General features: G+C 38.2%; 1 protein-coding gene across 1 annotated transcript; it reads right to left on the bottom strand.

Annotated features, from left to right (window-relative positions):
• On the bottom strand, positions 1-25,156 carry LOC307149800 (mucin-4; the record flags this gene model as incomplete). The annotated part of the gene is made up of 26 exons (XM_079856367.1): positions 1-909; positions 1,633-1,804; positions 1,891-2,019; positions 3,927-4,119; positions 4,246-4,310; positions 6,356-6,376; positions 6,781-6,900; positions 6,980-7,099; positions 7,239-7,431; positions 8,255-8,433; positions 8,623-8,775; positions 9,915-10,151; positions 11,018-11,305; positions 13,839-13,914; positions 14,008-14,222; positions 15,511-15,660; positions 15,792-16,392; positions 17,710-17,889; positions 19,304-19,471; positions 19,654-19,787; positions 22,453-22,575; positions 23,365-23,538; positions 23,650-23,901; positions 24,718-24,861; positions 24,962-25,017; positions 25,143-25,156. 26 exons carry the CDS (start codon positions 25,154-25,156, stop codon positions 765-767), a joined length of 4,302 nt encoding a protein of 1,433 aa, XP_079712493.1. The 3' UTR covers positions 1-764.
• Positions 25,157-27,865: the final 2,709 nt, after the last annotated feature.

Raw genomic sequence — 27,865 nt, 5'->3', positions numbered from 1 at the left:
AAAAAGGTTATTTTTGTTCATTTTATTTAAGGAAAAGTACTAGTGGGTGTACAAATATCATAACCGATACAAAGTATTTGACAATATTTGAGTGGATTTGATGATGCCATATGTTTGACCATGCATACATTAAGTTGCTTTGCTTTCAACAGACTAATTTTGACCAGAAATATATATAAGACCTTTGACTTATGTGCAATATATTATTAACCATTATTTCACATTCTGTAAAAGAATCACATTAAAATGTCATATTTCATCCCCAAAACAAAGGGAAACAAACAATTATTAGACATTTAACATTATTTAATGGCATTTAAACAAATTTGACCACAATTCATATTACTATAATGCATCCAGACCTTTTAAAACATTTTAATGGTCCTGCCACTGCTGTTCAGATGTTTCTCCTCTTATTTGAATATCTTTAAACCGCAGCTTCTTTTTTAATGTCAGTGCCACAGGAGTGCAACTAATGTGTGTCAGTTGATAATTTTGGTAAGAACATTGCATATGTTTTGCTTCACATGAATTAGTATCTACAACTGAGTCAATTGCTGTTCAACTGAGCTTGTTGCTCACAGATCGCTCCATGTTTCTTCTGCATGTGTTTGGCACTCTTTTACTCTCACATGGGACTTTAAAAGTCAGCAGTCTCTTTTTTAGTATAAATATGACTGTATTGGGATTTCCTTTAAACACAAAAGTACTACATCTGCATTGATGCTGGATGAGCCAGACAATACAAGCGCACTGGGCCTGTGTTATCGATACCGACGCTTCTGTCGTGGTGTGAGGTTGTCCAGGATACGTGGGCTGCAATGGGTGTTATATTGCAGGGAGGGATCTTCAAAGTTGAACGGGGGGTTGAACTGCTCCTGAATGTACTCGGGCAGCAAGTGAGGAATACTTGATGGAGAGAGAGAGAGAGAAAGAGAGAAAGTTCAGATCCAGCATTCACAGTGAATGCACTTCAGGGAGACAGACTGGTTGGTTTATATGCTTAATCATAAGAAGCAGCAAGTACTAAAAATCTGTATTATGAATTTTTAAGGATGTTAAGTCATTTTTAAGTAATTTGTTTAGGTCAATTTATAAAGAAAGACTACATGCCTGCGCACATATATATTCAAACACCCATATCTATAGGATAAACACGTAATACGGATATGCACGCCGTCAGCGTTCTCACAGATTCACGTTTTTTAAAGTTTACACAGAGATGATAACGTTTTTCAACATTTTTCAACTCTTGCAACTTGGAACCTATTTCAAGATTTGCGTTCTCGAGCCGCCTGGCACTGTTGTTGTGCGGATGAGCGGGCCGGAGCGCGTTAAGGGTTTTATGTTAGAACGGTGTTGTGTTAGCGGCCCCTAAGTTAATAACTAATGATCTTTGCAACGGAAGTGAATCAATCAAAACTAACTTCAGCTGGACAATATATTTATTCTAGAGCTGCTGTAAAGCCAAAACAATCTCTGTTACTTTAATTTCCCATTATCACTATAAAGCTGCTTTGAAACAATTTATATTGTTAAAAGCGCTATATAAATGAAGGTGACCTGATTTTAATTAAAATTGCTTTAAAAAATCCTCCACAATGTCATTGAATGTGTGATCAGGACACTCACTCCCCAGTGATGGTTTTCTTTCGTGAGCAGCAGCAGAAGCAGGCGAGGGCCGCCAACAACAGCAGGAGCAGGAGGGGGATACCGATGCCCAGGACCAGACCCAAAATTAATGCCTTCTTATCCTCCATAGTCTTATCACCGGACAGGTCTGTGCTGTTAACACTATTCCAGTCTGAGAAGGAGAAAATCACAACATTTTTATGAAAATCTAATGAGCAGATTCAGGGCCTGAACACTTTTTTCTGGTGATGCTCTTACCAATTATGCATGACTGTGACTCCTTCTTTAGATCAGTGCCATTGCACACACACCTGTAGCCACCATAGGTGTTTACACACTGGGATGTTTTTGAACATGGAGCCTCATTTGTCTTGCATTCATCAAGGTCTAAATAAAACAAGGAATACAAAGTCTAAAGACAAGGAGTAGAACTTAAGCAGTCATAAGCACAGTGGAATTAGAGGTTCACGTCTTATATCTAATACAATACAACAGTTAATTCGGTCCCCAAATATGATTGGTTTAACAATGTTTCAAGAGAATTCAGTTCAACAGTACTGTGGCCTGTTTGTAATGTTTGTTGTCTGTGTTCCAGAGAGTTAGTGGTGGGGATTTTTCAGTAAACCTTACTGCAGGTTATATTTTTTACGGCAGAAGGTGGGGAAAAATTAATGTGTTAATGTGTGATTCATTATCATTCACTCAAGCGGTTCATTCAAAAACACAATGGGTCTCATTCATGAAACACGAGCAGAACGAATTTTTGTGTAAATCGTGTGTAAAGTGGTTCTGGCGTAAATTTTCGGATTCATTAAAATGTTTGTATTTTCCAAATGTTAGTTGGTACGAAAGAAATCTACACCTGCTCCCAGCCACGCGTAAATAGTGCGTTTAACATCCAAACGTTTTGCTCATTAATAAGGCTGCATTTTAATTCACCTTAATCGGTTTTATTTGACGGGGTTAAATGTCGAACCATTTTCTTTTCACTTCTGGGACTGTTCGATTAACAGATGAAACTCCATTAACTGCATCTGTAATATGCTGCCAAGCTTCCTTTTTTTTAGGACCTGATACGCCACTATGTACGCTTGAAAATAAAATGTGGCTGACAATACTTCTGACAATAAAAATTCAATTTCTGCATCTGAGAAATTTCTCTTTTTCATTCGCTTTTGAGAAGACATGTTAAAATCCTTCGTTTGGTGTCATAATATGATGCCCATATATAGTTGTCAGTCAGATTTAATGGGCGGGATTTATGGTAATTGAGAATGAGCGTGCACGCGCGTCCCATTTACGACTGATTGGAATTCATTAACACACACGTCACACACATTTCACTATCACATCTGACGTTTACAAAGTATTTGTGAATCAGGAGAAGAGTTTTTGGGAAGGTCTCTTAACGCGCAAATCACTCACATATTTACTCGTATGAGTGACTAGGTACTTATTTTGTAAGTAATTACTTTGCAACCACTGAAAAAGCATGTTCTATAAAGCATGAATGTGTGTAGTTGGAATGTAATACAGACGTACTACATTTATATTCGCCATGTTGTCATTATCATGTGATCACATAACAGTGTCAGTTGCGTCACTTCACTGCCATTGACAAATCCTTTCCCGTGGTCTCATGGGATGGTAAAGTGTCCATCGTATGTGCACTTCAAAATCTTGCCGGAAGTATTGGCTCACCCAGGTATTTTTTGCCTACTCTTTAATTTAAACCTACTATATAGTAGTGAAGTATGTGATTTCGGATGCAGCCTAATTCATTCAGAAATTAAACAAGTCTTCATAAAAGAGTAATTAAATCATTCACTCAACCGATTTGTTCAAAAACACAGATTCATTCAGGAACAAAAAATATTTTCTTTATGAGGGAGTCATTGAGTCATTCACTCAACCGATTTGTTCAAAAATAACGATTCGTTCAGGAACAAAAGTTATGTTCTCAAACCATTCAACAATACTGATTCATTCAGAAACAACACTACTCTCAGTTGCTCTGAGACACACTGCAGTTAATCCTACTCTGGCTTTTTGTCTTCATTGGCGAAGTAAAAATAGACAAAGTACTTGGCAATACTGTGCCTAAAATATAAAGCTATTCATTGTTAACTTCAATATTCACAACAAAAGTCTTGTTTATTGAATTCATGTAAAAGAAATATCACACTCACAATAAGGCTGAATGTCAGGTCTGATTAAATATATAATGCTGTGATTGACCATCATGTTCCACAGAGCTGTGTAATAAGTGAAAATAACATATTATATTTTCTTACCCTCCACATGGGCTGACCGGATGCCGTAGTACTGTCGGACTCTGGAAAGGTAGTCCATGACATACCAGTGTGGCGTGTCGCTGGACACATTGATCCTGTACTCGCTCAGCCCGCCTGCTAATGCTGAATCAGGAGCTATAGCACTGGCGTTGTAGAACTTGTTCTGGAAACCCAGTGACAGGATCTTCTCCAGCTGCAGAGAATGCAGAAACGTTAACTCTAAACACAGATGAAGCTAATCTGAGCTGCAGAGTTTATGACATGACATGTCTTTGTATTTATCTGACATTTATCTGATTTCTCAGATCCACGCACTGACCTGACTCAGTCCCTGTCCAGACTCCTGATTATCCCAGTTCATGGACACATTAAAAACATTCCATCCTGGAGAAAAAAGACATTGATGTTGGTCTCTCCTAAAATATGAAACCCAGGGTGCGATTTGTCGGTGGGAAGGATTTCCCTGCCTCTGCTTTCGATACAGTGGCGATGTAAGTTTTCCTATAACTTATAATAAAACAAACTAACACTTTGCGTGAATTATGGGAGTAACTTTTGTTAAACTGTAAACAATCAGCGAAAGGTTCACTCTATGAATGCAATAATAATCATTTTCAAAAACTGGAAACAATGAGATGACATTATTCTATTCACCCTTCAACCATCGAACATTAAAAGGAATTTAAAACTGTAAAAGCAATAACAAATTACTACAACAGACAATGAATAACCTCAAAAGCTTGATTCTTTCCGCAGCATTATTACGGACGTGTTAATTATTATTGTACTAATATATGTCTGTATTATGTAACATACGTTGCCCTGATCAAAAATGTTCATTAACTGGAACATTAAGTGATAATATTTCAAAGCGATTTCCGACCTGACCTACTTTAGAAACATTCCAGTAAACACAGGTATTAGGGATTAGAAGATAAAAGGGGAGACAATTACATTTTAAAGACAAACCTGAAAAGGGACGTGAGGCTTTGGGGAGAATAACCGAGAGATTCTTGCATTCCAGTGCATTCGAGTGAATTATTCATGGGATATATCGTAAATTAAGCCGGGAGAGCAGATCACAAATGCGCATTATGTGCTTTTTTTTCATACTGTGGTCTTTAAAAAAAACAAACAAAAAAAAACAGAATCAGGAGGAAAAGAAATGCAGCGACTGAACAGAGCTCTTGCCATAGATATTCTTGTTATATCATGTCACATTCAAATGCCAAGCGCTACATTATTCTCCTGACATCTGAAAATAGAACTAATTAGGTATAATTAGGTAAAAATTAGGTATGTATTTTAATGTGTACAGTATGCTGTGGCAGTTTAATTCTATGATTAGTAATTTTTTTATTTTTTAGAAAAGCCTTTCTAGGGACCCGAGACGCAAATTAGCTTATGCTATACTCTCTATGTGCATACATATTTTCCAGTTTTCGACTGGAATCATGTTTTTTTGTACTGTTGTACATAAATAAACTTATAAATAAATAAAAAACATGAAGGACATTTATTCAGCTCATTCAGTGAAACTGACAGATAAGGATTATTTGTAGGGCAACATTATTATTTGAAATTATTTGCTTCAGTCTTTTTGAGTGGAACTTTCCACAAACTGGAAGTGCCTCCCATAATCTAAAATGCAGTAGGTGTCTTCAGGACCTCTATTCTTTTAGGCAGGTGTGTTGGAGCAGGTCACAGCTAAACTCTGCAGGACGTTGGCCTGGCAGGAGCAGGATTGGACACCCTATACTACAACTCTTTCCAAGTGGAATGGAAAATAATTGGATTAATATTATGTTATCATTTTAGGTTTAATTTATTTAAATGGCAGGTTAACAGTTTTACTAGCCATTGCCGTCCTCAACAGGAGACAAGATTTTCTATAGTCAGCAACACATGTCACTGCCACCACTCTTTCAAGAGACCAAAACAGATTTTCATTTTATCTTGTGTTTTTTACAGCTTATAAAGTGTGATACTATGACTAATCCTAGATTAAGACAGAATGATAAGACAGAATGTAATGATAATACAAATGTATTGGGATAGAGGGCTGAAATGTGTTAAAATGTTGGACAGCTTATCTTAACACCTCTTGGGGCCTGTACTGTTTATAAGTAAATGAATAGCTGTTAAGTTAATTGTAAAAAAAAAAAAAAAATGTACCTTAGTTTATTAAATAACAGTTATAGAAACCACAAAAATTACACTGTATTTCTACATTGTCTAAATTCCTACATTACAATTTCAATGATGGTGTTCTAGCTCAAATGTCCACCCCTCAATTTTTTTAACAAATAGCAACCTGATGAAACCTATAATATTTATAATATAATATAATATAATATAATAATATAATATAATATAATATAATATAATATAATATAATATTAAAAGTGAATCAATATACACAGTCTTACCTGTAGGATTAGCAGATTCACCTAAAAAAAAGTAAACAAAGGTTTTGCATATGATTTACATAGATGCTATATATAACTTATGAATATTATTTTTGAGTATACAAATAAAATACAAATTATTCTATTAATATTTGACACCAACAATATAAAAACAAATATAATTTGCTTATATTTGAAATGTATTACATAGTACATATGCCCTTTATTAAAATATTATTATTACATTGCAATAACCTCTAAAGCATTAACACATGTTGAGCAGCAGATGTCCTCAAGGTGCGGTGTTTTGCCTATCATGATACGAAGCAATTGTTTAAACTGATTCGAAGGTTCAAAATGTTTGTTTCTTTGATCACTTACAGCACCTGGGTATGGTAAATGTAAAGTTCAAGTTGTGTTGATGACTCAAGAGATTTTTAACTTACCACAGCCATCAGTATCAGTGGTGTTCTGATAACGGCATAAGCACCGCACTGATCCTGGCATGTTCACACATTCAAACTTAGCATTGGGACAGGCTGAGGGGTTCAGACACTCATCAATATCTGTGGGTAGAATAAAACATACTTGAGTGCAAGTGTGTCTTAAAGAATGCCTGTGAGCCTGTGCATTTACGTGGCATACCTGAGCACTCTTTTCCATTGCCAACATAGCCACGTTTACATTTACATGTATAATTGTAGCCAGTGCTGGTGCAGTCTGCCATCTCATGGCAGGGGAAGGGGAACGGAGGGAGGCAGAAGTCTGTGGGACAGAGTTAGATTAACTTTGTTTAAAAAAAAAATGTTTTAGAGCCGTTCTGTTTCTTAAATCTCATTGCTGCGCTGCATTTGAAACTGTTGCAATGAAAAATACTAAGTGAGCCTTTTAAGTTACTACTGACCATTTTCAAAGCATTTGTATCCTTGTTTGTCCTTGTAAACAGTCGGAGGAGGGCACTGTCCACATGTGAAGAGTTCTGCTTCTTTTTGTCTGATGCATTCCACACCAGGAAAACAGGGTTTACCTTTACACACATCTGTTCTGTTATCACAGTACTTGCCACTGAAACCCGGTGGACAAAGACATCCCACAACCTAGATGAATACATACAGAAAAACACATTTTTCTATGTTTAGGAAGCAATACATGTCTGTGTGTACAAATTACCCCCAACACCACTGTACACAACTGAATTGACTCTACATGAAGCTGTAGCAAAATTTAACTGTGAAATACATATTTTTTCGCAAATATTTTGCACTATACTTTGTTGAAATTGCATAAATAAGACATTTATAATGTTTCAAAAGATGTCTATTTCAAATAAATGCTGGCCTTTTTTTAGCCATTCTATTCTTTAAAAATTCCTGATGTATAACCATTTCCACATAAAAGATAGTAAGCAGCACAACTGTTTTCAACACTGATAATAATAATAATAATAATAATAAAAAGTTTCCTGAGCAGCAAATTAGAATGATTTCTGAAGGATCATGTGACAGACACTGAGGACTGGATTAATGATCCTGAAAATTCAGCCTTGCCATCATATGAATAAATTACATTTTAAAATCTACTCAAATAGAAAACTGTATTTATTGTATTTTCGACCATATATGCTCCCAACTGGTGGTATCATCACACAAAGCTAAAGTTTCTCAGCAAACAAGTACTGTATCTGTGTGCAGGGTTAAAGAGATGGTCCTCACTGCTGAACATGAAATCCAGGGGGAGGAGTTGGATCCAGATCCAACTCCTCCCACCTTACATATACCTAAACCTACCTATCTCCACCCCCTAATCCCTAAACCCACCCCTAAACCTACCAATCTCCACCCCTTAGATCTGGATCCAACTCCGCCCCCTGGATCTCGTGTACTGCAGTGAGGTGCCACTGGGGTTAAAGACGCTGTGTACCTGAAACTTTCCCAGCAGAAGGTTCTCAGCCACGCTGTTGAATTGGCAGCTTCCTCCATTCATACAGTTACAGAGCTGCAGAACAGGGGTGATCAAGGAGCTGGATGTTTGATCACTCGCTTGAACTGTCAGATTCACTGGCTGGATACTGGAGGGAGACCACACGAGGATACCATCACCTTCAAGAAAGACACACATGCAAAAAAAGAATCGTATTGTCATATATCAAATGCACCAAAATGTAGCCAAAAGAGTTAACAGAGGATAAAGCTCTAGAAAGAGATCTAACAGATGATCTCTCAGACATGTGCATATTACACTGTAAGCAGGCTGAGTTTGTAAATTGAAAGCTTTGCAGTAAATCTTACTGCTGCCGATGGTGATCCGTGGAGAGCGTGGTAAGGCTAGGGAGAAGGTGATTTGGTCTCTGTTTGGATCCTGGGCTTTAAACTGAACTCTAACTGTACTATTGACCTTACACATGATAACAGTCGGCTCTGTTACAATGGGCGGCAGGTTACCTGTTGAAAACAAGCAGAGGGAGGATTATTATACTCAAATGTGAAGAATTTAATAAGAGTTCATCTTGAGATATCTTTGGTAATCTTGTCTTATCTGAGGACAGTTTGTAACATTGTTAAAGTGACTTAAAGTCCCCCTGTGGTGAAAATGTGGTGTGGTGTTTATATGTCTATGTGGTGTTTTTAATATGCTTTCAGACAAAACATGTGCAAATACATAAGTCAAAACCATTGCTGAGTATTTTCTCCTTAAAACTGCATTGAACCAAAAACACAGTTTGAAAAAATGCTGGTGTTTCTGATGTCACAAACTCACGTCAATGTGTGATCGTCAACGAGTGGATCTCAACGAGTGGAGGCGGGGCTATTGGCGGGGCTATTGCATATTCATAGATACGCGTGTACTAAATGTGTCATGGGTGTAGAGTTACATTCAAGCTATATCAGGTCAAGCTTTTGGTGATCAAAGATGAGTTTTACGGCATAAAACGATTGACTACAGGGGGACTTTAAGCAAAGTCTCCTTTTAATCTCATTAAATATATTTTTCTCTTTTCAAAGTGATAAGCATAAAATGCAGCACCATTCAAAAGTTTGAGGTTAGTAAGAATTTTTTTTTTTAAAGAAATTGATTCTTACTGAGGATGCATTTGATTCATCAATAATGTAAAGGCATTTATAACTTTACAAAAAATATCAAATAAATGCTGTTCTTTTGAACTACATATTAATCTGCAAAAATATTCAGCAGCACAACTGTTTACAACATTAATAGTAATATGTTTCTTGAGCAGCAAATCAGTATATTAGAATGATTTCTGAAGGATCATGTGACACTGAAGACTGGAGTAATGATGTTGAAAATTCAGCTTTGCAACACAATAAATTACATTATATCCCAATAGAAAACAGTTATCTTAAATTGTAACAATAGGCTATTTCACACTATTACTGTTTTTACTGCACTTGTGATCAAAATAAATGCAGCTTTGATGAGTATAAGAGACTTCTTTAAAAAAAAAGGCTTACCAACCCCAAACTTTAAAACAGAACTGTATGTTTTTTACTCTAGGCAAAGTTTTTAGTTTGGTAACGATATTTTTGTGTGTTAGGTCAGTTAATGTGGATGAGCATCTAACCGTAGATTTGCGTTCGGTTCTGAAGTTGCTGCTGGTCTTTCAGAACATCCAGGCCGAGGTTTGTGTTTCCTGTGGCTAGGATGTCATGCACACACTGCATGCTGCCCTGGCAGGTCTGACTGTGTTTGGCCAGCACATCTGGGCTCACTGAGGACATCAGTTGCTCTGTTGTGATGGGACTGAATGGAGCACTAGGAGGCTCTGAGAATAGAAGACTTTCTGGAGCAGGAACAGCCCCTGTGGAAAAAAAGTCAAGAAATCTTAAATGGATATACAGTATTTTCTTATCACCCCCCTAGAATTCAGAGGCAAATATGAAGGGTGTGTTTGTGTGCTACTGCACGTCCCTGTGTGTGTAATAAGCAGAGTGTACGCGTGTTGTGCACCCGCCTATAGGCGCATATTACTAATGTGCCCTTTAAATAACAACAAAAAAAAAAAAATCACCATTGGCTTTAGACCAGGTTTTTGTTGGTCAATGGCGCAGTCTATTTCAGCTGCCTAAAAATAGCAACGCGCCAACAGTGTGCCTGAACACACCTCGTTTTCAGACCAGCACACCCATGGGCGAACAAATGGGCACAAATGCATTTGCTATTTAAACAACGTGGCGCAGGACGTGAAAATGATAACTGACTGCGTTAGGCTGAAACTAGCAAAAAAACACTTGCTTGTGTATGATAGGGCCCCTAGTTCCCAATTCCTCAAACACTCTTAAAAGTAAAGGTTCTTAATTGGCATCTGGTATCATGAAGAAACCCCCTTTTGGAACCTGTATTTTTAAAAGTGAAGGATAAAATGCCCCTGATCGCAAAGACATTTGCCAGGGATTTGAAATTCATATAACACCCTTTGTGAAACTGTCCAGCAGCAAGTTCTGTAAGTTCCTGTTTATTCAGTAGGAACTAATTTCATTCTAACAGGAATTGGAATTAATCAAATTATGATTCTAACAAGATAGTGGTACACCCTAGTTAAAAAGAATAAATGCCAGTTCAGCACTGGTAAATACACATTAGTCGTAAATTTTTTATCAAGTTGTAGTTTCTACAATATTTCATATTTTCTCACAAATACTGAACCCAGCTGAAGAGTACACGCACATGACTGTCCGAAGGGAAGCAGATTCTGTTCAGAGGGGATGTTGTTATTTAGAGAAGGCACCAGACGGCCATTGGAAAGCAGGAAGTCATCTGTCCTGTTGGAGCTCCAGTGACCCAGCAAACCCAGTGTACGGTTATAGAACCTCTGAGGAACCTCCACCAGAGCGGTGAGCCTCCCAGCATCGCCTCTCCACACCACCACGTACAGGCCCTCGGCATACACCACTGCGCAGCGACTCGTAGAGGTACAGCGCACTGCAAAACCTTGCTCCTCTACATGTATCACTCCTGTCAGAACAGCAGAGGGCGCTAGGTTAAAACTAAAACAAGGACTGCATCTGAAATCACATACTTCCTTACAAAATAGTAGGTGAAAAACAGTATGTGAAAAACTGTAGTATGTCCAAACATTCACAGTATTCATAGAACAGTAGGCAATATATGATCAGCTACATCGGGCAAGATTCTGAAGTGTGCATAAAGTAGGGCTGGGCGATATGGCTGAAAACTGTATCACGATATAAGTGTTTCATATCGGTCGATATCGATAATTATTGAATTTTTTTATAACATATTTAAAATAAGGACCAGTCCAGGAGACAAATATATTACATTTAAAGATTTTTTATTTTAAACTTAACCTACCTCTGATTATAATCCCATCAGTTATAAAGGCAGAAATGTCAACACGACCATGGAAAACTCAAAAGTCTAAAATCACAATGAACACTTAACAATTATCTCTTAACATTAAGGTGCAAAATTAAAGAATACGTAAGAAATGCTTTATAAAGGGGTGGGCGATATGGCAAAAATATAATATTACGATTTCTTTCAGGAAAATCACGATTCACGATTTTATCACAATTCTTTTTTATGTTGGTTTTACTATTTTGTGACTGAGCATTACAGCCAAACTAATGTCCATATTTTAAAAACAAAGCCTTAGGTAACAAAATATAAAATAAAAAAGAATGGCAGACAGGGGCGAAGATAAAAAATGTTCTCATTATTTTCTTTGTTATTAAATATTAAGATCAAAGATACACATTACACATACACAACTTAATATACAAATTAAATAAACAGTGCTTTATGTTTTCAGCTACAGTAGGTGTGTTTAACAGTAGCATTGCAGAAAGTTATTAAATTAACAAATATGAAAATAAAACAAAACAGACTTCACTGTATAAATTATACATTGATACTTATTAAAGCTATTAATAAAGTTATCAGTCAAGAGCAGTGAGTGATTTTCTCTTTACATTTTGTTGTTTTATTAACATTAAAGGGATAGTTCTCCTAAAAATTCTAATTTTTATAATTTACTCTCACACGTTGTTTTAAACTCGAATAAGTTTCTTTCTTCTGTTGAAAATAAAAGTTATTTGGAAGAATGACCAACAGTTGATGTACCCCAGTGACTTCCATAGTATATTTTTCTCCTATGGAAGTCAATGGGGACCAGCTACTGTTTGGATACCCACATTCTTCAAAATATTAATATTAGAAAATATAAGAAGGCAATTAATACAGGTTTGGAACAACATTAGAGTGCGTAAATAATGAGAGAATTTTTATTTTTGGGTGAACTATCCCTTTAAGGACAAGCGGCAGCGTGTTTACTATTACTACTGTCTCTTTAAGAGCTGCGCGCTACGCGTCTATTATACACGCATTTGACAAGCAAATGCTTTCACTTTAGACATATCCGACTAGTTTATGTAAACCTTGTGTGTATATAACTGTATTAGCACAATAAGACTCGAAAGATAACTTAGTCCAGTATTCAGGCGCTGGTAGACAGGCTTAAGTGCATGTGAGCTTCACATGTAACGTTACGCGCTGAGAAACGCACACGCTAGAACAGCGCATCAGCAGCACGCGAATAACAGAGAAACTGACGACGGTCTTGCATAATCTGCAGATGACATTGGTCTGACTACGGTCAGACTTTAAGTCAGGCGAGCTGACTTTTCCTGTTTTATCTAATTACTAGAGAGTGAGTGCCTTTGTTCATGCAATCCAACTTGCTTTGCTGGTTTCTTCCGACGAAAAAAAAAAAAAATATCGAACGTTTTATCGAACGCATTTTTTATTGATATTGATTACGTGTCTATCGCGATACATATCGTTATCGTTTTATCGCCCAGCCCTAGCATAAAGACACTTTACTATCCCATGAGGCTGAGGATTTGTGAATGGCATTGAGGTAATGCATCTAACATTGGTAGTGCGCATGACAATGACACCATTGTGAATGTAGTTCGTCCGGATTACATTCATATTACACGCATTAATGCTATATAGAACATACTTTTGTAATGGTCACAAAGTAATTACTTATTCAAAAGTAGTATACTTAGAGAGCATGCGATTTCGGACGTAGGCCTAGTCAAGATGTTCAGACACCTTTCCATTTAGTCTTATCTGTTATCAGGTTTTATACACACAACCAATCACACTCACACACAATGTGGATGCAATTGACAGATTTTTTTTTCTTCTCTGAACTTGAATCTAAATTGTGTGTTTACTGTAAGAATTTCTTTGCAAAACTAAGACTTTAATGGATAATTTGTACCTTGACAGTGAAGAAAAAGCATTGAGGAAAGAAAGAGCTTGGAAGGATGGAAACAAAAATAATCAAAAAAAATATATTCTATTTGTGTTATTATAGAGGCATGATGACGTATTCTAAAAAATGAAAAACAGCAATAATAAAGGAGATTTTTCAACTTTTTGACTAGTATTGTAAATAGAAGGACAGCAGTGTTATTTCTTTGCCTGAGCATTTGAAAACCTTTAAATTCGTTCTTACCAACAGACACAGGAATGACCACATCATTGACCAAGACCTTAAGACCATTTCCAGATTCAGCACATCGCCACTCCACCTTTCAAGAAATCAATTTACAATCTCTAAATTGTGGCACATTCATTTATGCATGTATTTTATCTACATTTTATGTTTCAAATGTCAAACTCACCTTTCCAGCACCCTGAAAGAAGGCGGCTAATCGTACCAGAGCAGGCACAAGTGTGGGCTGTCCGTTGACCACTAGAGCAGCTGTTTGTCCCTGCAGGGTGAAGACGTTTGATCCCGTGCTGGTGGAGAGGCGAACTATGACGTACTCACCCAAGGCTTTGAAGGAATACTCACTTCCGTCGAAGGTGATAAAGTGAAGACTTCCGTATACCATGCCTGGATGAAAGCAGAGAGTGGAACAGACAAGCAACTTCCTTGTCAACATCAGCTTCAAATTAATTATTTTTTATATTAAATAAATCAATCAGTAGTCATTGGGAGTGTAAAAATTAACAAATGGGACAAAGAAAATTCAATGCATCGATTATAGAATTTATGATAACTATTGCTGCATAAAATATAGGTACAATATTGGTTAAGCATTCTCATTTGCCCTTTTACATTTAGATTAACTTTGCTGTAATCTAACAAAATGTTAACATTATAAGTTTAATAACACTTTTAAATTGAATCTTTAGCAAATCTCAAAATGAATATCCATTTTTCATACTGTATAATGGTGTGATGCCTAAATTAATTTGTAGAATTTAAAATAATTGATTTTAGCTTTTACTTAGTGTTTGATTTTTTGATTTTCATTGTTTGATTAATATACTTAATAATAATTTGTTACATTTATATAGCGCTTTTCTGGGTACTCAAAGCGCTTCACATATGGAAGGGGGGAATCTCCTCAACCACCACCAATGTGCAGCATCCACCTGGATGATGCGACGGCAGCCATATTACGCCAGAACGCCCACCACACACCAACTTATTGGTGGAGAGGAGACAGAGTTATGAAGCCAATCAGTATATAGGGATGATTAGGAGGCCATGATGGATAGAGGCCAATGGGCAAATTTGGCCAGGATGCAGGGGTTAAACCCCTACTTTTTTTTTCAGAAGAACATCCTGGGATTTTTAATGACCACAGAGAGTCAGGATCTCGGTTTAACGTCTCATCTGAAGGACGGTGCTCTTTGACAGTATAGTGTCCCCATCACTATACTGGGGTGTTAGGACCCACACAGACCACAGGGTGAGCACCCCCTGCTGGCCTCACTAACACCTCGTAACCTCACACAATAATCATTTACTGCCCATATTATGACAATAATTATTGGCTTATCGGTACCAGTCAAAATGTAATATTTTGCATCCCAAATAATGATCTTTCATACTTAATGTATTGCATGTTGATTTTTCCAGAGTACACTTCCTGAACTATTTTCAGTTGTTTAAGTCTGTCAAACTCAGATCCCCAGTCTAGTTTCAGTGTTGTGCCTCTACAATTTGAAAATAATTTTAAATTGCCCCATAATAATTCAAACCGATGTCACCAAATTGTGATTAAATATCAGATTTCTTGATGCTTTACATAATTTTGTAAAGATCCCTAATCAAATCAAATATACCGCTGGTAGTCATGCATAAGGGAGCTGGCGAGGCCTAAAGCCCTTACCAATGCCTGGTGCTCCCCTGTTCCCAGGTATACTGCTGTCAGAGCTGTTCCAGCTATACCCTTGGCACCGATCTAGTGGTCTCTTTGCCAAGTAAATATTACACAGAGGGGATTGAACACAGCACCACTGGAAGGGTAATAGATCCTTGTCTAGAAACAAAGATAGCATGAAACAAATCAAATCAATAGAAAGAAATCAGGTAAGACCATATTTTGACATGTTCAACTTACAATGCCTTTGCAAACTTCATAAAAGAAAAATATATCTGGAATGGCTTTACCTATATGTAGTTGTGTCTTGTCCTCAGTAAAGAACCGTTCACTGTATCCAGCCAGCAGGGGGCCCTCTGGATCATACACACATCTCTTTCCTGCCTTTTGTTTGTTAAAGAGGATGGACTGAAAGACACGGCTCCTGCTGCCACCCCACCTAAGAGATCTCAGATCCCCCACATGTGCCATCTGTTCTGATGGAAGAGTCTCAGGGCCAAAGGCCAAATCCTCCTGTGCCTGAACACGGGTGCAGGGACATGGTGCCAGTCCTAATGCCCATTCTTTAGGATCTGGCTCGTTGAAGGCCCATATCTGGCATTGCCTCTGAGGATCTGAACTGATTTCATTAGATCCTGCCAGGTCATACACCAGCTGCCCCAGTTTGCCTGTGTTACCAGTGACAGTCTGGGGACGATAGCGCCCTCCTGGGCCGAACGGGTTGTTCGGTTGCTTTGGAATCTCATTATGGAAGTTATTCTTGCCATCAGTATAGCCAATAAGAGCGTTATGATCCGTCCTCTGTCCTGGACCCCAGTTCATGTCACTGTAGCGGAGCAGAGCAAATGAACGTAGTCCATCTGTGGTCAGAATGCTCTGGAAGGTGTTGGTCTGCGAATGACATTAGGATGATTATTAGTAAGATGAGCTTATAAGAGCAGTTTACATACGATCTTTGCACTGTTTTTTCGGTTTAACGTATGTCAACTTTAGAAAATGTGTCTCTGTTCCATTCTGTACGCGACCTGTGTGAATGGCCTTTTAGGCCCTGTTTACGCCTGTATTAAGATGCGTTTGGTCGATAGGATCACAAATGGATGATGCTAAATACAGGTGTAAAAATGTTTTGAGCTTGTCCACTTTCGATCACTGTCAGAGGTAGTCGAAAACGCATTAGACCGGATTGCTTTCTTAGTCTAAATGCTCATGTGGTCTAATGTGTTCGAACAGCCGCAAAAGTCCGCCTACTCTCCCCCTACTGAATTAATGCGTACATAATGGTGAGTAGCGTGCAAGCCAGATGGGATTTAGACTTTGTCGGCTGAAGACCCAAATTTGAAAAATGTACCAAGCATAATGTTCTCTCACCATACCTGATTTCTAACATGCACTCATCACATTCGACTTGGTCTTGCGGCTGTCAGAACAGAAATGAAAGCTGCTTCCGTCGTCTCCGGTCACGTTCATGTGAAAATTGCGCAAGCTTATTTTGTCCATTAGATCAAAAGATCTGAAAAAGCCCATACATTTACCTGCCCATAGATCCTCACTCAAAGAAATCAGGACAAAAGTGGTGAAAGTGGACAAAAGAAACAGATTAAAGCACCAGGTGTAAATGGGTAAGACTTCCTCTTCTACTTGTGATCTGATCGACCAAAACCCTTTTTTCAAATTTGGGTCTTCTTAATACCAGGTGTAAACAGAGCCTTAGTCATTGCAAAAACTCTTGATTTGGCTAACAATACAAACTAGGGCAGAGAGTGGGGGTTAGGGTGGAGGCAGTGCATTACACCAAGCACATCATTTTACTACCCATATCAGGAACTAGTGAGACTGAGAAAGGGTGTGTCTTTCATTTTCTGTAAAATGAGACTATAACCCACAAGTTTTTTTTCTATTGCCTGAAGTAACTTTGCATGTTAATGTTCTGTACTATGCTTTTCTATTTCCTCATTTGCCTTACGATGTCATTTTAAATTCATATGTGGTTGGTTGCCAGAATGTTGATAAGTGTGGTTGTGTTCTAGCTCCTATGTGTTTAATTTTTATCCCAAGTCAAAAGAGTCTGCTTCCAAGTCGCTATGATATTCTGCCGTCTAGATATGATTTAGCTTTAAATTCATGTTTAGGTTTATGGAATTTTTCACCAATTTTATTATCTTCCAGGCAAAAATAATACAACCGATTGCTTAGAAAAATAAAAATCACCTCAGACAAGTTGAGCTTTTGGTAGGACACAGGCAAAACGTGATCCCATGTGATTTTTACTATCCAGGATGGAGTAAAGGGGGGGTTGCCCCTTTGAGTCTCAAATCTGTTAACATCTTGTGCTGTTCGGTTGAATACTGTCTCAGCGTAGATGTCAGATATACTGAGCAGACTGTATTCCTGTTGGACAGAAAAGGAGAATGTTCAAGATTTCCTTCATGGTACCCTGCTGAAAAATCCAGCATTGCTAGTCAACAGCATAAGCAGCGTTGGGGAGTAACTAGTTATATGTAATGGAGTTACATAATTTAGAATTACAAAATAAATGTAACTGTAATCTGTTACAGAGAAAAAATGTTTAAAAAAAATAAAAAATAATAAAGTCTACAGTTAATTATGAAAATGTTAACGATTACAAAGGGGATTACATCTGAATATTTTCTGTAAAAAGCTAGGATATGTTGTATAATATTAATGTGTTGCTTTCATCTAATTTTGATGTGCACGATGCCTCCTGTCATTAAAGGATGTTTAGTTAAGTGATGCTATTCTGATGCTTTTGGTTGGTTCTCTTGTATGCAGCGCACCACGTCAATCCACATTGCCGCTGAAAGATTTAGGCTACAACCTCTATGAGAGGTGCCACCAAGTGATAAAAATGCGTTCCATTGCTGCAACTTAAAAATAATTTCATCCAGATATCTGTATTTAACCTCAGAACGATCTCAAAGCAAAGAGGTGGTCAAGTCTGATTTTGTGGTTAATTGAAGAGATGAAGGATTTTGGAAGTCTGACAATAATCAGTGTTGAGTACTACTGTACAGTTAACCCTGTCTGATTTAAATGTTTGAAAATGATTAACAGTTGAAAACATTGGTAAGAAATTTAGATAAGTAATAAAATGTAATCAGTTACTTTACTCTAATAAAGTAATTTAAATAGTTACATTACTTATTACATTTTAAATAGAGTTACTTGTAATCTGTAACCTATTACATTTCCAAAGTAACCTTCCCAACACTGATCATAAGGTATGTTTTGTATCCTGACCAGCATAGGATGCTGGTTGCTGGTCCCAAGCTTTGCTAGTGGGCCACCAGCTAGACCAGCACTATACCAGCTTTAAGCAGCGTAAACCAGCCTGAACCAAAATGGATTTCATGTTGAGTTTATGCTGGATTTGTCAATAGGGTAATTACCGCAAGAAGATGTGGTTGTACTTCTACAAAATAGGGAAATGTTCACCTAAGTAAAACTTAAAGATTTTTTATGTTAATCTCAATTTAACTTGCATAGAAAACAATATCCACACCATGTGCATAGTGAGTCTCCTGAAAAGTGTAAACACACTACAGTGGCTCTTTTCACCTTTTAACCTGTGTTTAGGGTGAGACTATCTGTACAACCACTGGCAGACAGGTGAAATGTTTGTGAAATCTGTTTGAAAAAGTAATTATTTTCTTGGAGCACCTTTAAAACCAGGTCATTCAACTGGATTTCAATACATTCAATACATTTTTAATTAAAAAATCATTAAAAAAAATATCATAGTAGAAGCAATACCACTAAATTTTTGCATTATTGCAATGCTAACCTGGTATAGCAGTCTTCCATCTCCGAGGGTAAGGTCTGCATCATCCCAAAACACTGCCAACATGGGAAGACCCTCATTACCATGGAAACCCCCTGGGATTGGAGCAGGGATCAACAGTTTCTCATTCTCACTGACTGATTGGAACTGCACCAAGCCGTTATCTGAAAACTGAAAAAGTTCATATATCAAGACTCTATTAACTTTTAAAATGTGAACAGAGGTAAGGCTAACTGTAAATAGCTAACTGTAAATGTTTCCTGAGATATTTATGGTTTATTAGTTTTGACATTTCAGATTAGCCTGCTCACCATTAAATTGCTATTAAAATGTGAACAGTTAAATGTGCTTACAAACAGCCGCTCATATAGTTTGCCCATGAATGGAAAGCCTGCAGGAGGAGTGATGTATGGTGAATTTCCATCTGCCACTGTAATTGGTAACTCAGCATCACCTACTTCCTCTCCAAATGGATACAGGTAACTTTCTGTAAAAATATATACAAAATTCACCCACAGGGGACAAGGTTTGGCTGGTTAACATGAGCAGTTAGCCACTACTGGTAGATGTCATAAAAACACTTTCTGGTCACCAAAATAATAATAATAATAATCTGTGCATTTAGGTTGACCAGAGCAAAAAATAAAAAAACTGGAGTTCTGTGTCGGGAAAATTAGTTTGATATGAGTTTGTTTTAAGCTTATGTTTATTAACTCTGGTTGGATGGTCATATGATATCAAAATGGCAGTCACCAAAAGAGAGTAACTCCCAACATAAATGAGCAACATTAAGAGGGAGTCCTGATATGACTGGAGTCTTCATGTAAAGTGAGTGAGAATTTAGTGCATCAATAGTATTATTTTCAGTATTTCTTTAATTACTCAATTATTCCTATGATTTGTGAATACTACATATTAAAAACACAAAGAGAGAGAGAGAAAGAGAGAATAAAAAATAAAGTTTAGGTGTAAAAAAAAATAGATGTATAATTTTACACAGATTATTTTTCATGACTGTAATAAAGTACCCCACCCATTTGTGGCAGCTGTGGGCAGTCAGTATTTCCAGTAGAGCAGGCACAGCTGTAAGATCCTATTAAATTGGTGCATGTTCTGTTGCTATAACATACGTCAGGTGAAAGACATTCATTCCGGTCTATGCATCCACCCAATCCTTGCCCATTTCTGACTGAGGCATCCCATCCATTGCCACACTTGCACTGAAACCCACCTACAGAGTTGTAGCATGTGGCAGCAGGATGGCATCCACCCCTACTAGACTGACATTCATCTAGATCCACACAAAAATACCCTAATCGAATAAGACCTGGTGCACATACACATACATAAGACCCAGGGGTATTGATGCATTGGCTTGACTTGTGGCAACGTAAGGACGATGTGGAACACTCATCAATGTCTTTACAGTATGTCCCATTCCCAGCGTAACCTAAGCGACACTGGCATGTGAAAGACCCCACTGTATTCCAGCATCTTGCCAAGGGGTGGCAGGTAGTGTTATTTGCACATTCATTGTTGTCTATGCAGGTACCATTTTCCTCATGATGTCCCAGTGGACAGGAGCACCGGTATGATCCAGGTTTATTGATGCACACCTGATCGGGGCGACAAGTTCTGTTTGAAAGGCATTCATTGATATCTGTACAATTTGGGCCTTGGGCCTCAAAACCAGATGTGCAGGGACACTGGAAAGACCCTGGTGAGTTCACACATACAGCGTTGGCAGTGCAGGGACTTTCATCTGCCAGACATTCATCAATGTCTTGACACTCTGTTCTGTTTAGAAGGAAACCCAATTTGCAGTTACATTTGTAAGACCCAGGGATGTTGACACATGTAGAGTGAGGTTGACATATGGATTCATTCTTTGATCCTGAACACTCATCTATGTCAAGACATCTCGTGTCATTGCTCCAGAATCCCATGTCACAAACACAGTGGAATGAGCCAACTGTGTTAATACAAGTCCCATAAGTGCAGAGTGGCCCAAATTCTGGGTGTGAGCACTCATCTATGTCCTCACACTGGGTACTACTGGTACCATTAGAGGAGAATCCATCATCACAAAGGCACAGAAACGAACCTTCAGTATTGACACACATACTGTTGTCTGAACATACAGAATTGTTCAGGCATTCATTGACATCCTCACAGACCATCTGATTACCTGTATACCCATCCCAGCATTCACAAAAATACCATCCCACTGTGTTTTGGCAGTTAGAAGCATTTGGGCACTGTGCTTTCCCTGTGGCACATTCATCAACATCCAAACATAGAGAGTTGTTAAGGTAGAGGAAGCCATTGTTACATGAACAATTATACCCTCCCTCTTTATTGTAGCATGTGCTGTTGTCTGGGCAAATAAAGTTTCCTACACTGCACTCATTTATGTCTTCACAGTGTGTCCCATTGTACTGGTAACCTTCCCAGCAGTCACAATGAAAGGACCCTTCTGTGTTGAAACAGTTGGACAACTTTGGGCAAGCTCCTGTTGGTGAACATTCATCTATATCCCGGCAATCTCTGCCATTTCCAAGGAACCCTTTAATGCAGGAGCAATAGTTTGACCCACGGATGTGTTTGCACTCAGCATGGGTGTTGCACGCATTCGTTACATTCTTACAGTCCTTTTCATTCACGCAGGTACCCAGATCATAGACCAGACCAACGGTGCATGTGCAGGTATATGTTCCAGGAAAGTTTTGGCAGGTCATGTTGTTCCTGCAGATTGAAGGTAGCAAGCACTCATCCATATCCTCACAAGTAAACCCATCTCCCCGATATCCGTCCATGCACTTGCAGATGTAAGAGCCCTCAGTGTTGTTGCACATGGCTAGAAGGCTGCAGTTATGAGGCAAAGTTGTGTTTTCATTACACTCGTTCACATCTTGGCAATCAAACCCAGACCCGGTCATGCCAAAGGGACAGGTACACTTGTAGGAACCAGGGGAGTTAGTGCATCTGGCAGCTGGATGGCATCCTCCATGTTGGGATTGGCACTCATTAATGTCTATAAGTCAGCCAAAATGGGACAGGGTCAGGAAAAAAATCCCTAAAAGACTGAGAAGAGAGTCCTCAAGCAAGCAAAGGTATGCACAAATTAATTTTGAAAATGGAGAAAAACTTACCAGAGCAGTTTTTTCCATCCCCAGTGAAGCCATTGCGACAGAAGCACAGGTGACTCCCAATGGTGTTGACACACTGTGCAAGCTTGCTGCAGCTATTGGCTCCAGATTCACATTCATCCACATCTGTAAGATAGGAACAAGAATAACATGAAAAGAGAAGATTGAAAGATTACATTTAGTCATCTGGTAGACACTTTTATCCAAATGACTTAAAGTGCATTCAAGGTAAATATTGTATTAGTTTGTACATTTCCTGGAAAACTGAATCCATGACCTTGGCTTGTGAAAATATAAATTATTTTTAAAATTACACGTTGCACATACCTATGCATTCTGTTCCATTAAGAGTGTAGCCCACTTTGCACATGCAGTCAAAGGATCCAGGTTTATTGACACACTGTGTCTCTTTTTTTGGGCACACATTTTCTTTACATTCATCAATGTCTGAGCAAATGAGTCCATCCCCTTTGAATCCCACATCACACACACACTGATACCCTGAAGGTGAAGGATGACAAAGTCCATGTGTATGGCAGGCAGGATCGCATTCACGACTAGGGAGGACACAGCTGTTGTTGTATGCTACTGTGCCATTCAGACAAGAACAGATATATGCTCCAGGGGAATTCACACATACAGAGATATCTGGGCAAGTATAATTGGAAAGGACACATTCATTTACGTCTGTACAGGTGAAACCATCTCCCGTAAAGCCCCGTTGGCATGTACACAAAAATTCTCCAGGATAATTGTAGCAATTGGCATGTAGATGGCACATATCCTTGATTGCACATTCATTTATATCCTCACATGTTACACCATTTCCTGAGAAGCCATTTTTGCAGGTACATGAGAAGGAGCCTGCTAAATTCAAGCATGTGGCATTCTGGTGACAAGATTTCAGATTTTCACATTCATCAATATCAGAGCAGTCTAAATCATCACTGATCCGACTGAAGCCTGCTTTACACTGGCATGCATATGACCCTTCCATGTTTGAGCACTGTTCATTGGTGCCGCAAGCCTTTTCAGGTAGCTGGCATTCATCTATATCCTGGCAGGTGGTACGATTGACTAGCTGAAAGCCTGGGGGGCAAAGGCAAGAAAAAGACCCCTTACTGTTGACACATGTTGCTCTGTTTCTGCAGCCACCATTATCAACAAGGCACTCGTTCACATCTATGCATTGCAACACACCATCCCCTGTATATCCCACCATACAGCTGCAGTTGAATTTTCCCGGTACATTAATACAGAGTGCATCAACATGGCACCGCTTTTCTATGGCACACTCATCCACATCATTGCATACTAATCCATCACCTTCGAAACCAGCAAGACATGAGCAGATGAATGAACCAGGTAAGTTTTCACAAGAGGCGTAAGGACTGCAATGCTTTATGGCACATTCATCCACATCCAGACACTGGTTTCGACTAAAGTTGTAGCCTTGACCACAGTCACAGAAGAATGAACCTGCTGTGTTGACACATCTAGCATTGTCTGGGCAAATGTTACTGGGGGTACATTCGTTAATATCAGTACACTTTGTACCCGTGCCCAAGAAGCCAAAGCGGCAGGAACATTCGTAGCTTCCTAGCAAATTGGAACATATTGCGTTGGGGTCACAGTTGTTCTTTCTATCACACTCATTAATGTCCACGCATGCCAAGCCATTTCCTGCAAATCCTTCAGGACAGGTACAACGAAAAGATCCTGGCAAGTTTGTACAATTAGCAAATGAGCTGCAAATGTTGATTTCACATTCATCGATGTCCTCACATGTCTGTCCATTGCTTTGGTAGCCACTGTTGCAAAGGCAGGTGTAGGTTCCTGGGAGGTTCTTGCAACCTTTGTACCCATAGAAAGCAGAGCATACATTAGGAGTCTCTGAACACTCATCAATGTCTAGGCAGAGATAATTTCCATTGCCTTTGTAGCCAGTATTGCACGTGCACACGTAGGATCCAGGGTTGTTTGTGCAAGTGGCATTCCAGTGGCAGATTCCTGGTCTTGCGCACTCATTTTCATCAGTGCACTGAAATCCATTTCCACTGAAACCAGACTTACAACTGCAGTCCCTTCCTCCATCTCTGTTGGTGCAAAGCGCATTGACATGGCAGCCACCATTATTATTTTGACACTCATTAATATCTTGGCATTGGAAACCATCACCAAAATAACCATTTTGACATGAACAGGTGTAACTGCCCAGAGTGTTACTGCAGATTGCTTTTCCATGGCAGCTGTGTAGACCAGTAGTACATTCATCAATGTCCAGACACTGCTTTCCATTGCCCCGGTACCCAATTTGGCACATGCAGACAAACTCCCCTTCACGTACTTTGTAGCAATCTGCATTGGTGTGGCATATGGTGCCTGCAGCTGCACAGTCACTGAGATCTGCAACTGTGTAGACAGAATTGATAAGAGATCAATTAGTCTGGCAACAAGTGACTCTATTCTGTGCTGTGAGTTGATTAATCATAGACTCTGAACTGTTACTCACCTGCAGTTGTGTACCTGAACACAGTACACAGGCACAGAAGGTCCAGCAGCAGATTCCTGCAAAAGAAGGTCAACAAATATGAATACACAGTGAACACAGATGCATTCCCCAGCAAAGGAGTTTTAGCAGCCCCAGTGACTCAACTCACTGCTAAGTTAATAATTCCATGAGCTTTTGTGACCGTGCAGTGACCATTATGTGTCATTGTTTCGCTCGCATTTGATCCAAACATTTTCCTCAGAAAACACAAAAGCTACATATTGTGAATTTCAATTGTGTCCATGATTATTGATTAATCTAGCACCTCAGCTCAGTGCAAAGATACACACAAAATGAAACTCAAAAACCATAAATTATTTTGTAAAATATATATATTTTTATCCCTGACTATGACTTACAACTTCCTGGTGCGAGTAATTAGGTGAATTCCTACCGCTTACCTATATGTGTGTATATCTTTACATCTATAGAGTTACATCTATCAAGTCAAACAAGTGTACCCATAACAAATACTGAGGTAATGTGGTTACTTTGTCCTAAGCCTCATTTCATGAGACCAAAAAGGGATGGATATGCTCAAAGGACCTAATTATTCCAAATCAAAATAACTTTATTAGACTCAAAGAAACCTAAGTCATCATACTGTTTCAGAAGCAGTAATTGATTCCACTGTTTTGTCATCTCTGATAACCAGTCAACATCTCTGCTTTTTCTTTAAGAAAATGTCAGATTATAATATTTCTGATTATAGCATAGTTCCTAAAAATTGTGTTAATTTATTGCCTTGATTATGTTTGGAGAGTTCTATATTAAATAATGGCTGGTATCATTGAGAAAATAGACAGTGGGAGATAAAGAATTTCTCAAGTTTGGTAACTGAAGTCAACATGAATTGTGCCCTGAATAAGAAAAATGATGATGATAATCCTTGATCTCTGACTATATTACATGCTGAATATTTTACCTCCCTGTGTGTCAGATTCAGCCATTGTCTGGTTGATGGTATCTCTAAAAATGTGTGTGTGTGTGTCAGAATCAAATTACGTCAAGACGTGTAGCATACAAAGAATTTACTGGAAAGAACATCCTTCTCAACATCACATCAATGCTGAACATCACAGCACAAAAAGCACATTTACCGCTACAGATTGGAATTATGTTTCAACTAAAATTAACCATTAAAACAATTGTGAGACCATTTGTTATTTAACAGAATATAAAAATCTTTTTTTTTAAATCTTCCTAGACTGTCCGTATCAGTATATCAAATTGAATTTTATCAGCATTCAGAACATTCATATTGAGAAATAGTTTATGTGTATCAGAATGTAAATCTAGAACTCATATGACAGTATAAGTATAGGTTAAATTGCTCAATTCCATATTTGTCTGGAAATAAATCATGAGTGATAACTTCACTTCACTTCACTTCACTTCACTTCACTGATAACACATATTTAGCACTTATCGCTACTTGTACAGAAACAAGCTAACAATTTCCACTGGTACTGTAAAATAAAAAACAAAAGAAAATGAAAAATGAAAAAAAGTACTTACAGCATATCTGACAGATGGCTGGTTGTCTTATAAGGCTGACATTGGGATACAGAGCAAGTGGGTCCCTTTCAGGCTTCGGGAGGTGTGTGACTTCCCTTCTCTATGGACTCTTCTACCCAAGTTACAACACTTATTTCATCCTGGTACAAAGCATAATGACCCATCTCAGCACCAGAGACATCCTAAACCAACATAATAGGGAACACCCATATATTGCTATGATTATATTTCTCTCTCCTATTTAGTGTACTACTCCCATTGGGCTTCAACTTGCCCCCGGGTGTAAAATAAAGGACGAGACAATAAAGAACATACAATAGTTAGTGTTTTGTGTCGAGGGTACCTTTACCTCATGCACAAATAATATATTGTTATTACCAGAGATGGACTGGGACTAAAAATCAGCCCTGGATTCATATAGCTTCACAGCCATCACAACCCCTAGTATGAGCATCACACAAATACTGTATAATCCAAAGTATTTGTTGCAATGTACTATCATATAGTGTAAGTATATTCTATAGCCCTATGTTAAGTGCTTTATAATTTAGCAGAAACATAATTAGGTTAGTTTTACTTTAGTTACATTTCTTATTTCTTATTGCCTATAGAGCAACTTAAAAAAAAAAAAAAACATTTTTGTTGTTGTTGTTTTTAAGTTGCCAGCCAGCACCATCATTTTTGATCATTACATAAAATGTATCAAAGTACAGAGCCTTTGCTTTAAAAACAATAATAATTCTAGCTTCATGCATTCTTTTTTTTAATCAACACTTGAATGTGGGTTTCATAAAAAAGCAACATTTTGAACAAAAATCTAAGAAAAATCTAATTTTTGTTAAAGACTATGTCCGGAACGGATACAGAACGATGATTAAAAATGAAGTAGATTGAGCCCATCAACTTCAACATTCACTATGAAATCAAAATTGACAATTCTTATTTTTTATGGAATGTTGCAGTGTTTATTATAAATATTTCCATGCCCTCATAATCTTTATCCAAAATCATCATCATCCCCTCACAAAGACATCTCTTCTGTGATGACATGTACAGTACATCAACACAATGGCTAGGTAATAAGATTGTCCAATGGCCAGATGAGTTTTAATCCCTCATCTCCTGTAACCTGTCACTTACATGTAGCTAAAGCTTTTCCTTTGTGTTTTTCGAGTACAGGTGTCAACGTTTTTAAAATGATCCCTGTTCACACGGATCTGGGAAAAGGACAAAAACTGCTGCATTATGCTGCCAGGCCAGTAGTTGGTGATGTCACTTTATAAAGAAACACTATGTGCGTATAGACTGAACACGTAATACGCATGCGCATCACGTCACCGTTTTCAC

This window comes from Squalius cephalus, assembly GCF_949319135.1.
Source record: "Squalius cephalus genome assembly, chromosome: 21".
Classification (NCBI taxonomy): domain Eukaryota; kingdom Metazoa; phylum Chordata; class Actinopteri; order Cypriniformes; family Leuciscidae; genus Squalius; species Squalius cephalus.
The sequence above is the reverse complement of the archived record's forward strand: the minus strand, read 5'-3'. Positions and strand labels throughout refer to the sequence as shown.